Below are 14523 nucleotides of genomic sequence, written 5' to 3'. Positions count from 1 at the left end.
TCTCACGGTTAACGGTTAACCCCATTTAAACGTACCCTCAATATAAAGATTTTGCTAAGCCTAAAAGCGAAGCTCCTGGGTTATTACTGGGTTGCCGTATGGCAATCCCAGTCGGAAAATGGGTATATTTCTCCGCCGTTTTATTTTTTCCGTGTCATGAAAAGTCGTGCCTGTCACTCTCCTGCTAAGTGGTGTCTTTGTGCGTAGAGTCTTCTGTACGAGTTGTGTTAGGCTTGAGGGGGCTGGGGTAATGCGTAGATTTCTCTGGTGCACACGGGAGAATATTTCATTAACCTGCAATGGCGCCGATAGTCATTGCAACTCGAATGGCGTTTTAGTGCATCTTTCAACATAATATACCCTCATGAACAAGACAGGCGATGATGATCTAGAATCTTAAAAGCGACGAGTAATGGACTTCGACAACAATCTTTCTAGCCCGTCGAGCCGAAATCAAAGTGGGCGGTATTTCCAACATTTCATCACGAGTGTATAGTGTTATGTCACTGAAAACAAATGGAAATCCAGTAACTTATGGATTCAACAAAGTAATGTAAAAAAAAATTGGAAATGTGACAGTCAAGCATTATTATTTAGAAAAGAAAGCTTGTCGACTATTTTCTACATCATTATTCCTGGAAAAGGTTCTTCAGGAAAGGGTTTGAACCTGTAATTTATTTTGTTGCGTACATGGTAATTTGACACGATCGAGTTTCTTGTTTTCACGCACGCAATGAAATAGGAAGAGGTTTTTGCCTATAAGAAATATATTGTTTGTTTCAATAAATTTTTCGCTGGAAAAGGATTCTATAGTATTTTCTACCTCTGTGAATTATAATATCCTTATGCTCTTTCTAAAAACTGTGTATCAATATTTATTTACTTTTGCATCAATATTTGTTTTGCATAAAGCAAGCTAACAAAGTCTGTACCTTGCTGAGTTCGCATTTGTTAGCGTTCATAGTATTTTCGGTCCAATGCTTCTGTTACAAAATGGTATATTCTTTTAGGTCACCCATCCAGATACTTACCCCGCCGGACAGGGTAAACTTTAGTAACTTTAGTAACTTTAGTAACTGCTGTCAGATGTTCAGAGGGCACGCTTAAACTTGTGGTGAAAATAAATTGTGAGGGAACTTGAAAATTATCATCATGTCAGCCCAGAAGCCAATGTTTCTCGATTCCCTTTTATTTTCTTCAATCTTTCTGGGTTCAGTGCTTTGCTAGCAACCCCGTGTCTTCTCAGGGGGCTATTTACCTAAGACTGCTGCAAATTGACCGAGATAGGTCTAATTACCTCGCCCCCAGGGCGCTTTTCCCTGGCTTTGGGGACGAGGTTGTACTACACATGATGTTACATTGGGTTGAGTCAATGACGTCATCAGTCCCCTCATTTGCATATTTTACTCATTTTTCAAACTTAAATATCTCCGGAGTAGATGCAGATATTTGCAAACTGTAGACAGCGTTTATAATCTTTCCTGGTATTCTATGTGATAAACCTAAAAAATCATGGGATAAAAATTTGATCATAGTAGCACTAAAAACTAAAAGACGTCAAAATGGGACAGGATATAACAAAATAATTAAAGGTGTGAACGTGCGAGCCAAAGGGCCTCTGCTGGCGCGACATGTGGGTGACCCTTAAATGGTCTTAATGACCCCACACTTAATGCTCCCAACCCAAGAACAGCAAAAAATTACACAGAGGCAAGTTTGTGGGATAAAGGGGTTGGGGACAAAGTGCTCCAGAAAAATAACTACTCGCACAGGTCAAGTCTACAAACTAACTCTATCCAAGTAATGGTGCTAGGACTGAAGGAGAGGAAAATCCTCTCGGAGAGGGGGCCATACTCCCCCAACCCTCTCCGGAGGTCGTAATCCCCGCAAGAGAGGTCTTTATATCTTATCCTAGTTAGCTGAAGGAGAAGTCAATCCTCTCCAGAGAGGGGTCATAATCCCCCAATCCTCTCCAAGGGGCCAAGATCCCCAATTAAAAAGGTCCTTATATCCTATCCTAGTTAGCTAAAGGAGACGTAAATCCTCTCCAGAGAGGGGTCATAATCCCCCAATCCTCTCCAGAGAGGGGTCATAATCCCCCAGTCCTCTCCAAGGGGTCAAGATCCCCAATGAAAGAGGTCCTTATCCTAAAAGATTTTCACCTAGTTGCTATGGTAACAAAGTTATAAAGCTGCACTGGGGCCCAGTACCCCAGAATAGAAGAAATAAGTGAGTCTATGGGGCAAAGGGTGACCTGTATGGGAGCACTTCATCCCCAACCCATGTTTATTGAAATTCAATAAATCTATAACTGACTTTCACATAACAAGATTACAGAGAGCCTGTAACATAATGTCAGGAAATGTATATCAGATAATTAGAGTGTCCAAGTACCCCATTATCTACCTAGTTGACAACATGATTTAGATTAACTCTCAAGGAACAATAACTCTAGATGAAACCCAACCCATCAATATAATTATGGATATCTCAGTAAAAGTAGCAATGAAGAGAAAACACCCATAAAATGTGGTGCCTTGGTAGCCTAATACAAATCTGATAGCTAATATGTAAAACTTGTTACATGTTAAGAATGTACAGCAGATAACTGACAGTCCAGATATGCAGGCTCTACAGCAAGCAATTTAACAGGAAACATGACTACATAGGTAGACCGCTGTTTAAGGTTAGTAGGCATAATAACCCATAAAGCGATGTGCTTTAAAACTCAATAAACTTACTCAGAGCTGATAAGCTCGAAGAGAACAGTAACATGTTATAAAAAACTACCGTAAATATGCAACTATACAAACAAGGGACTTAGTAAGAATAGAATTGAATACGAACTTAACTCTTTGACATACCACCAAGGACCCAGCAAAGTTAGGGAGGGAGGGAGGAAAATTTTCGTAGCAAGCTACACAAGAAAACTAAGCTTTGTAGCACATGGCAAGAAAAACCGGCGGGATCACTATGGCAACACAACGTGCATGAAGGCTAGCAAGTGATTGGCGAAATGGGGCTCGAGATGTTGTTTGCACGTGAAATTAAAGGAAATGACCTTTGAGCATGACAGCCAAAGCTTTGTCCAGATAGTAAGTCACACATTGTGATATGTCTTGGTTGTCACATTAACTTAAATTTATAAGGTTTATAAATTTGCTTTAAAAAAATTAACTGGAACCCTGCGGTTCAATTGTGTAACACGTACCACAGGCAAGCCAGTGTACGCTTTTATGGAGCGTCTTGTTTATTTTTACAATAAGTTATCCTGACTTGAGCCTGCTATCCAATCAAAGCCCAGTACCTAGTCAGCGGTCAACCTCAAGAATACAGCTGACTTCGATGAGCTCTAAACTTGAGCACGCGGGACGATCACGTGATATTGGTCACACAGGCAGATAAGGAGGGGTGGACGTACTTACGGTCGTACGATGACCAAAACCATTTTTTTTTTCTTTTCTCGCACAGATGGGTTACAAATTTCTTACCTCACGACAAAGCGGAGTCCGCTATTACAGTTATAGGTTGTACCTTGATAACACTTTTTTCTCGTTAAAGCTGTAGGAAGTTATACTTTTTAACTACTTGCGGCAAGGCCGTTTTCGCGGTGAAATAAGAGCTGTCGTGCTTGCGCGTGTGGAAAAGCAGGCTCATATGTTATTCATGCGGTCACAACATGTTACGGAAATTGTTCTTTTGACGAGTAAAAAAGCTTAAATATGATATCAGATCAACAAGGTACATATTTCTATAACATTCATAAATTAATATAAAGCAAATATTGATGCAACAGTTTCTCCTTGTGAAACGCAATTCTTTTGAATACAGTTCCAACTGGAGATCAGAAGTAGACCCCTTGTCTCTGCAGCCAGTTCCGACTTTCAGTGACATTTGAGGTGCAGAAATTACCATCACCAACAAGATTTTGGAAGAAAACAACATGGATTAATTTTGGAAAGCGTTTCTTCTTTTCGTAAAATCTGTCTCGCAACACACATTGAGAAGACCTTTGCTTGACCGTTTGTTAATGTTGCTGTGGTCCTCTTAGCACACTTTTCACAGCTTGGCGTATCTCTCGTATTCGCCAGCAGTACACGACTGGATTCCAAAGCGACTTGATGAAAACAGCTGTTGTGGAAAAGTCGTAAGCAATCTTCACGGATCCAGTATGCCCAATAATGTTGTCCTCAAGAACGGTTGCAAACAATGGAATATAAAACGTTAGGAGCAAACCATAGACATAAAGAACATTGGCGCTGATTTTCTGCATTTGAGCTCGTTCGACGCATTCGCACCCACGTTCATGGCCATGTTTTGCTCTCGTATTTGTCGTCGATGTTTTCCAACGATGTGGAATATTTTGTAGGTGCAGAACGCAATGACAAGAAAAGTAATGAGCAGTAATAGTAACGGGATTATTCGCCAGTTGGTAACTGCAAACCTCAATGAGAAAGTAGTTGCAACAGCAACCCATATTAGCAAAACTGCAAAACACATGCGAGAAACCGTGACAATGGAATTGTATCTTAAATGAAGTGTGAGAGCAAGAAGGCGGTCGATGGACACAAGCGCTAAAATGAACAAAGACACGCTGCCTGTTATCCACGGCTATTCTACTAGCAACCAAAGATGGCTGACAGATCACTCCCACAAGGAAATCTGCAGCTGCGAGACAACCCAGCAAAAAAAAAACGTTATCGGAGAAAGCAGCAAGTTCAGGATACACGTAAGGGACTGTGCAATAATTATAAGGAAGGGGGGTCCTAAAATGAGCTTCACCAAAGGAAAAATGAGATAGGTCCCCCCCTCCAGCAGCGTCAAGATTAGCTGTGACCCCCCCCCCCCCCCCCCACACGTTCTCTCAAAATTATGATGTGCCCCCCCCCCCCCTCTCTAACCCGTACCTTTAGATATTGAAAAACTTGAGAACAGATACCAATATCTTTTATCCGACAACCCTGCTTGTGCAGGAAGGTTTCTCCGAGAGGATTACAAGCCAGCTCCCCATGATGACAGCAACATCAGACGTTGCAAACAAGAGGCAAATGATATCCAGGACAAGCTTAATGCTGTCGTAACCAAGTTAGAAAAACACTGAAGACTGGCCTCAGCTGTTTACACAATTTTAATGCTGAACAACGTCATTCAATAAAGTCTCAAGTCGGTTTAAACGTTCTGCATCTTGTAGAAGACCTGGATAGGGTGATGGCTAAATATAAAGCGACATTTCCTATTGGTGCCAAATCCAAATTATCCAAATCAAGAAAAAAGAAGGAACAGAAGAAAAAAAGGGAGAAGAAGAGGATTGCTGCCTCAGAAAGCCGTAGGACCCGAACCTGTATATTTTTTCGGTCTTTGGGAGGTGAACCCATTGATGACAACTATGAAACAGAAGTATGTGGCATTCCTCAGCTAGAAACTGTAGACCTAGAAACCCTCTCGCTGTTTAAATCAAGAACAGACCTGGCATGTCTGCGGGACCTCTTAAATGCCAAATGTTTTATTGGCAAAGCTCACAACGTGGTTTGTGACTTCTGTGCATGAGCGATTGTTTCAATCTATCATATGTTGACATTCTAAATAAGTTAAAGCATGTGTTTATGTTGATGCAATATTTAGGCATTATGAATAGTCAAAGGCGTGGCATCTGTCTATTTGGAAAATGTTTATTTATTCGTTATCAAATTTGTGAAATTTAATTAAGACCCCCCCTCAACTTACTTGAGAAATCTAATGTAGAGCCCCCCCTCCTTTCCATTATTTTAACTTAAGGCCCCCCCCTCTCTGGTTTTAGGGCCCCCCCTCCCGATAATTATTGCACAGTCCCTAACAACATTTGCCATAAATGTTGCTTCCGTTTGGCCCACGTTCATTCTAACAAAAAAACAACTCGTATTCACCAGTGACCTGTTCATAATGCTTGATTGAAGCCTTCAGTATTGTCATAATATTCTGAATTTTCAGAACCGCTTTGCCAAAACGTCAGTGAATCTTTGATGGAAAAATCAAAAGATGAAAGATCAAGTTGATGAACCCGGCATGAGCTGATTGAGACCTCTTTCATGAAAAAGGGGTTTGCACCCAATTGGAGGGATTGCATTCAATTACCCACACCTGTCTTTTAATTTTCATCGAATAATCTAAAACGTTGATCTTGCAGTTCCCCTTTCGATTCCTTAATCAGGTTTTGAATAATCTCACTAAGCTTGGATAAATATTGAGCCTGCATGCAGGTGTACTGAGTAGTGATACATATATACAATCCCAAATAACAGTCAGGGCCGTAGCCAGAAAAAGGTTATGACTTAAGCAACGTCCGTGGTTAAATTCTCTTCGTAGGTATTTTAGGAGTTTATGATGATAACACTAGAATCACGTTTTATTTTCAAAAATGACGAAAAAATGACTGTCTGCCTCATACTGGCTACGGCCGTGACAGTATTGTAAGAGATGGTCGTATTCAGCCGTTTACTATTTGAAATTTAAAAGTGAGGTTCATTTTCAGTTGTAGAAGAAAATGTATAAGGCTTGTACGTTTTCGAAGATTTTTTTTTTTACAGTTTAATTATTTAAGTACGTGTGATTGTCAGTAAATCTTAAGACTATTAAATTTATACCGCTATGCAAATTTTCATTTAGTTATTGATATTTCCTGTTAGCTCCTCGAAAAGTTTGGCCCTTCTTGTCGACAAATTCACATTAAGAACTGTGCCTACTAATTCAAAGGCTTTTTTTTTCCCTTGGTTTATAATTATGCGAGAATTGTAGATCTTAACAAGTGCACGCTCATGGAGCGGCTAGTTTATTCTTACAGTAAGTTATCCTGACTTGAGCCTGCGATCCAATCGAAGCCCAGTACCTAGTCAGCCGTCAACCTAAAGAAAACAGATGACCTCCTTGAGCTCTAAACTTGAGCACGTGGTATGCTCACGTGATACGGGTCACACTGGCAAATAAGGAGGGGTGGAGGTACGTACTGTCGTAGGGTGACCAAAACCTTTTGCTTTTTTCTTTTCTCGCACAGATGGCTTAAGTTACAATATTTCTTACCTCGCAACGAAGCGAAGTCCGCTATTACAGTTTTAGGTTGTGCTTTGATAGCACTTTTTTCTCGTTAGACTGTAGGAAGTTACACTTTTAAACTTACTTGCGACAAAAGCAGAAAAAGCATGCTCATATGCTACTCATGCGGTCACAAACATGGTACGGAAATTGTTCTTTTTACGAGTGAACGCAAATATGATATAAGATCAACAAGGTACATATTTCTATAACATTCTTAAATTACTATAAAGCAAATATTGATGCAACCGTTTCTCCTTGTGAAACGCAATTATTTTAAATACAGTTCCAACTGGAGATCAGAAGTAGACCTTGTCTCTGCAACCAGTTCCGATATTCAGTGAGATTCGAAGTGCAGAAATTACCATCACCAATAAGATTTTGGGAGAAAACAGCATGAATTTTGGAAAGCGTTTATACTTTTCGTGAAATCTGTCCCGCAACACACATTGAAAAGATCTTTGCTTGACCGTTTGTTAATGTTTCTGTAGTCTTCTTAGCACACGTTTCACCGCTTGGCGTATCTCTCGTATTCGCCAGCAGTACACGACTGGATTCCAAAGCGAGTTGATGAAAACAGCTGTTGTGGAAAAGTCGTAAGCAATCTTCACGGATCGAGCATGCCCAATCATGTTTTCCGCAAGAACCGTTGCAAACAATAGAATATAAAACGTTAGGAGCAAACCATAGACATAAACAACAGTCACCGCTGATTTTCTGCATTTGAGCTCGTTCGACGCATTCGCACCCACGTTCATGGCCATGTTTTGCTCTCGTATTTGTCGTCGATGTTTTCCAACGATGTGGAATATTTTGTAGGTGCAGAACGCAATGACAAGAAAAGTGATGAGCAGTGATAGTAACGGGATAATTAGCCAGCTGGTAACTGCAAACCTCAATGATACAGTAGTTGCAGTGGCAACCCATATTAACAAAACTGCGAAACGCATGCGAGAAATCGAGACAACGGAATTGTATCTTAAATGAAGTGTGAGAGCAAGAAGGCGATCGATGGACACAAGCGCTAAAAGGAGCAAAGATACGCCGCCTGTTATCCACGCACTCAAGGACTGAAAAATTCTCAATGAACACACAAGGCTTGGATCTCCTTGAAGTTCGGCTATTTTGCTAGCAACCAAAGATGGATGACAGATCACTCCCACAACGAAATCTGCACCTGCGAGACAACCCAGAAGAAAAAAAGATGGCGAATGAAGGTCTCGTGATTTCCAAATCACGTATACAATGATAAAATTCCCAGCACACGTTATCGGAGAAAGAAGCGAGTTTAGGATACACGTAACAACATTTGCCATAAATGTTGCTTCCGTTTGGCCCACGTTCATTGTAAGAAAAAAGCAACTCGTATTCACCAGTGACTTGGTCATAATGCTTGATTTAAGCCTTTAGTATTGTCCTAACATTCTGAATTTTGAGAACCACCTTGCCAAAACGTCAGTGAATCTTTGATGGAAAAGTCAAACGATGAAAGATCGATGAGGCCGGCATGAACTGATCGAGGCCTCTTTCATGAAAACGTGTTTGCACCCAATTGGAGGGATTGCATTCAATTACCCTTACCTGTCTTTTAATTTTCATCGAATAATCTAAAGAGTTGATCTTGCAGTTTCCCTATTTTATTCCTTAATCAGGTTTTGAATTATCTGACTAAACTTGGATAAATATTGAGCCTACATGCAGGTGTACTGATACATATATATAACCCTAGAAAAACGTAGCCAGAAAAACGTTATGACTTAGGCAACGTCCGTGGTTAAATTCTCTTCGTAGGTATTTTAGGAGTTTATGATGAATACACTAGACTAATCACGTTTTATTCTCAACAATGACGAAAAAATGACTGTTTGCCTCATACTGGCTACGGCCGTGACAGTATTGTAAGAGGTGGTCGTATTCAGCCGTTTACTTTTTGAAATTTGAAAGTGAGGTTCATTTTCAGTTGTAGACGAAAATGTATAAGGTTTGTACGTTTTCGAAGAATTTTTTTTTGCAGTTTAATTAGTAAAGTACGTATGACTGTCAGTAAATGTCAAGACTATTAAATTTATACCGCTATGCAAATTTTCATTTAGTTATTGATATTTCCTGTTAGCTTCTCGAAAAGTTTGGCTCTTCTTGTCGACAAATTCACATTCAGGACTGCGCCTACTAATTCAAAGGCTTTTTTTTCCCCGCTTTATGATTATGCGGGAATTGTAGATCTTAACAAGTGTATGCTCATGGAGCGTCTAGTTTATTCTTACAGTAAATTACCCTGACTTGAGCCTGCGATCCAATCGAACCCAGTACGTACATAGTCAGCCGTCAACCTCAAGAAAACAGCTGACCTCGATGAGCTCTAAACTTGAGCTCGTGGTATGCTCACAAGATACTGGTCACACTAGCAAAAAAGGAGGGGTGGACGTACGTACGGTCGTAGGGTGACCAAAACCGTTTTTTTTTTTCTTTTCTCGCACAGATGGCCTGGGTTAAAACATTTCTTACCTGGCGACGAAGCGAAGTCCGCTATTACAGTTATAGGTTGTGTCTTGATACCCTTTTTTCTCGTTTAACTGTAGGAAGTTACACTTTTTAACATACTTCCAACAAGGCCCGGCGTTTTCGCGGTCAAATAAGAGCTGTTGTGCTTGCGCGTGTGGAAAAGCAGGCTCACATGCTATTCATGTGGTCACAAACATGGTATGGAAATTGTTCTTTTGACGAGGGAAAACGCGCAAATATGATATCAGATCAACAAGGTACATCTTTCTATAACATTCTTAAATTAATAGAAAGCAAATATTGAATGCAACTTTCTCCTTGTGAAACGCAATTCTCTTGAATACAGTTCGCATTGGAGATCAGAAGTAGACCCATTGTCTCTGCAGCTAGTTCTGACTTTCAGTGAGATTCGAAGTGCAGAAATTACCATCACCAACAAGATTTTGGAAAAAAACAACATGAATTAATTTTGGAAAGCGTTTCTACTTTTCGTGAAATCTGTCTCGCACTACACATTGAGAAGATCTTTGCTTGACCGTTTGTTAATGTTGCTGTGGTCTTCTTAGCACACGTTTCACAGCTTGGCGTATCTCTCGTATTCGCCAGCAGTACACGACTGGATTCCAAAGCGAGTTGATGAAAACAGCTGTTGTGGAAAAGTCGTAAGCAATCTTCACGGATCCAGTATACCCAATCATGTTGTCCGCAAGAACTGTTGCAAACAATGGAATATAAAACGTTAGGAGCAAACCATAGACATAAACAACAGTCACCGCTGATTTTCTGCATTTGAGCTCGTTCGACGCATTCGCATTCACGTGAATGGCCATGTTTTGCTCTCGTATTTGTCGTCGATGTTTTCCAACGATGTGGAATATTTTGTAGGTGCAGAACGCAATGACAAGAAAAGTGATAAGCAGTGATAGTAACGGGATAATTAGCCAGCTGGTAACTGCAAACCTCAATGATACAGTAGTTGCAGTGGCAACCCATATTAACAAAACTGCGAAACGCATGCGAGAAATCGAGACAACGGAATTGTATCTTAAATGAAGTGTGAGAGCAAGAAGGCGATTGATGGACACAAGCGCTAAAATCAGCAAAGATACGCCGCCTGTTATCCACGCACTCAAGGACTGAAAAATTCTCAATGAACACACAAGGTTTGGATCTCCTTGAAGTTCGGCTATTTTGTTAACAACCAAAGATGGATGACAGATCACTCCCACAAGGAAATCTGCACCTGCGAGACAACCCAGAAGAAAAAAAGATGGCGAATGAAGGTCTCGTGATTTCCAAATCACGTATACAATGATAAAATTCCCAGCACATGTTATCGGAGAAAGAAGCGAGTTTAGGATACACGTAACAACATTTGCCATAAATGTTGCTTCCGTTTGGCCCACGTTCATTGTAAGAAAAAAGCAACTCGTATTCACCAGTGACTTGTTCATAATGCTTGATTGAAGCCTTCAGTATTGTCCTAACATTCTGAATTTTGAGAACCACCTTGCCAAAACGTCAGTGAATCTTTGATGGAAAAGTCAAACGATGAAAGATCGATGAGGCCGGCATGAGCTGATCGAGGCCTCTTTCATGAAAACGTGTTTGCACCCAATTGGAGGGATTGCATTCAATTACCCTTACCTGTCTTTTAATTTTCATCGAATAATCTAAAGAGTTGATCTTGCAGTTTCCCTATTTTATTCCATAATCAGGTTTTGAATTATCTGACTAAACTTGGATAAATATTGAGCCTACATGCAGGTGTACTGATACATATATATAACCCTAGAAAAACGTAGCCAGAAAAACGTTATGACTTAGGCAACGTCCGTGGTTAAATTCTCTTCGTAGGTATTTTAGGAGTTTATGATGAATACACTAGACTAATCACGTTTTATTCTCAACAATGACGAAAAAATGACTGTTTGCCTCATACTGGCTACGGCCGTGACAGTATTGTAAGAGGTGGTCGTATTCAGCCGTTTACTTTTTGAAATTTGAAAGTGAGGTTCATTTTCAGTTGTAGACGAAAATGTATAAGGTTTGTACGTTTTCGAAGAATTTTTTTTTGCAGTTTAATTAGTAAAGTACGTATGACTGTCAGTAAATGTCAAGACTATTAAATTTATACCGCTATGCAAATTTTCATTTAGACGTTAGCTCCTCGAAAAGTTTGGCTCTTCTTGTCGACAAATTCACATTCAGGACTGTGCCTACTAATTCAAAGGCTTTTTTTCCCCGCTTTATGATTATGCGGGAATTGTAGATCTTAACAAGTGTATGCTCATGGAGCGTCTAGTTTATTCTTACAGTAAATTACCCTGACTTGAGCCTGCGATCCAATCGAACCCAGTACGTACATAGTCAGCCGTCAACCTCAAGAAAACAGCTGACCTCGATGAGCTCTAAACTTGAGCACGTGGTATGCTCACAAGATACTGGTCACACTGGCAAAAAAGGAGGGGTGGACGTACTTACGGTCGTAGGGTGACTAAAACCGTTTTTTTTTTTTCTTTTCTCGCACAGATGGCCTGGGTTACAACATTTCTTACCTGGCGACGAAGCGAAGTCCGCTATTACAGTTATAGGTTGTGCCTTGATACCCTTTTTTCTCGTTTAACTGTAGGATGTTACACTTTTTAACATACTTGCAACAAGGCACGGCGTTTTCGCGGTGAAATAAGAGCTGTTGTGCTTGCGCGTGTAGAAAAGCAGGCTCACATGCTATTCATGCGGTCACAAACATGGTATGGAAATTGTTCTTTTGACGAGTGAAAAGGCGCAAATATGATATCAGATCAACAAGGTACATCTTTCTATAACATTCTTAAATTAATAGAAAGCAAATATTGAATACAACTTTCTCCTTGTGAAACGCAATTCTCTTGAATACAGTTCCAATTGAAGATCAGAAGTAGACCCATTGTCTCTGCAGCTAGTTCTGACTTTCAGTGAGACTCGAAGTGCAGAAATTACCATCACCAACAAGATTTTGAGAGAAAACAGCATGCATTTTGGAAAGCGTTTCTACGTTTCGTGAAATCTGACTCGCACTACACATTGAGAAGATCTTTGCTCGACCGTTTGTTAATGTTGCTGTGGTCTTCTTAGCACACTTTTCACAGATTGGCGTATCTCTCGTATTCGCCAGCAATACACGACTGGATTCCAAAGCGAGTTGATGAAAACAGCTGTTATGGAAAAGTCGTAAGCAATCTTCACGGATCGAGTATACCTAATCATGTTGTGCGCAAGAACCGTCGCAAAAAGTGGAATTTAGAACGTTAGGAGCAAACCATAAACATAAAGAACATTGGCGCTGATTTTCTGCATTTGAGCTCGTTCGACGCATTCGCACCAATGTTCATGACCATGTTTTGCTCTCGTATTTGTCGTCGATGTTTTCCAACGATGTGGAATATTTTGTAGGTGCAGAACGCAATGACAAGAAAAGTAATGAGCAGTAATAGTAACGGGATTATTTTCAAGTTAGTAACTGGACTGACTGCAAACCTCAATGAGAAAGTAGTTGCAGCGGCAACCCATATTAGCAAAACTGCGAAACACATGCGAGAAACCGTGACAATGGAATTGTATCTTAAATGAAGTGTGAGAGCAAGAAGTCGGTCGATGGACACAAGCGCTAAAATGAACAAAGGCACGCCGCCTGTTATCCACGCACTCATAACCTGAAGCATGTTCAATGGACAGATGAGGCTTGGATTTCCTTGAAGTTCGGCTAGTCTACTAGCCACCAAAGATGGCTTACAGATCACTCCCACGAGGAAATCTGCAGCTGCGAGACAATCCAGCAGAAAAGAAGATGGCGAATGAAGGTCTCGTGACTTCCAAATCACGTATACAATGATAAAATTCCCTGCACAGGTTATCGGAGAAAGCAGCAAGTTCAGGATACACGTAACAACATTTGGCATAAATGTTGCTTCCGTTTGGCCCACGTTCATTGTAAGAAAAAAGCAACTCGTATTCACCAGTGACTTGTTCATAATGCTTGATTGAAGCCTTCAGTATTGTGCTAATATTCTGAATTTTGAAAACCGCCTTGCCAAAACGTCAGTGAATCCTTGATGGAACAGTCAAAAGATGAAAGATTGATGAACCCGGCATGAGCTGATTGAGGCCTCTTTCATGAAAACGTGTTTGCACCCAATTGGAGGGATTGCATTCAATTACCCTTACCTGTCTTTTAATTTTCATCGAATAATCTAAAAAGTTGATCTTGCAGTTCCCCCTTCGATTCCTTAATCAGGTTCTGAATTATCTGACTAAACTTGGATGAATATTGAGCCTGCATGCAGGTGTACTGATACATATATATATAAAGGCCCCAAATAACCGTCAGGGCCGTAGCCAGAAAAATGTTATGACTTAGGCAACGTCCGTGGTTAAATTCTCTTCGTAGGTATTTTAGGAGTTTATGATGAGTACACTAGAATCACGTTTTATTTTCAACAATTACGAAAAAAATGACTGTTTGCCTCATACTGGCTACGGCCGTGACAGTATTGTAAGAGGTGGTCGTATTAAGCAGTTTACTTTTTGAAATTTGAAAGTGAGGTTCATTTCAGTTGTAGACGAAAATGTATAAGGCTTGTACGTTTTCGAAGAATTTTTTTTTTACAGTTTCATTAGTAAAGTACGTGTGACTGTCAGTAAATGTCAAGACTATTAAATTTATACCGCTATGCAAATTTTCATTTAGACGTTAGCTCCTCGAAAAGTTTGGCTCTTCTTGTCGACAAATTCACATTCAGGACTGTGCCTACTAATTCAAAGGTTTTTTTTCCCCGGTTTATGATTATGCGGGAATTGTAGATCTTAACAAGTGTACGCTCATGGAGCGTCTAGCTTATTCTTACAGTAAGTTATCCTGACTTGAGCCTGCGATCCAATCAAAGCCCAGTACCTAGTCAGCCGTCAACCTCAAGA

The 14523-nt window shown here is 40.3% G+C and overlaps 1 protein-coding gene across 1 annotated transcript; it reads right to left on the bottom strand.

Moving 5' to 3' along the window:
• Positions 1-10109: 10109 nt before the first annotated feature.
• LOC137991151 (melanocyte-stimulating hormone receptor-like) lies at positions 10110-10979 on the bottom strand. Its single transcript, XM_068836265.1, has one exon. It carries the CDS (start codon positions 10977-10979, stop codon positions 10110-10112), a length of 870 nt encoding a protein of 289 aa, XP_068692366.1.
• Positions 10980-14523: the final 3544 nt, after the last annotated feature.

Source organism: Montipora foliosa, chromosome 2 (assembly GCF_036669935.1).
Source record: "Montipora foliosa isolate CH-2021 chromosome 2, ASM3666993v2, whole genome shotgun sequence".
Classification (NCBI taxonomy): domain Eukaryota; kingdom Metazoa; phylum Cnidaria; class Anthozoa; order Scleractinia; family Acroporidae; genus Montipora; species Montipora foliosa.
This window is presented reverse-complemented; position numbering and strand designations above follow the sequence as displayed.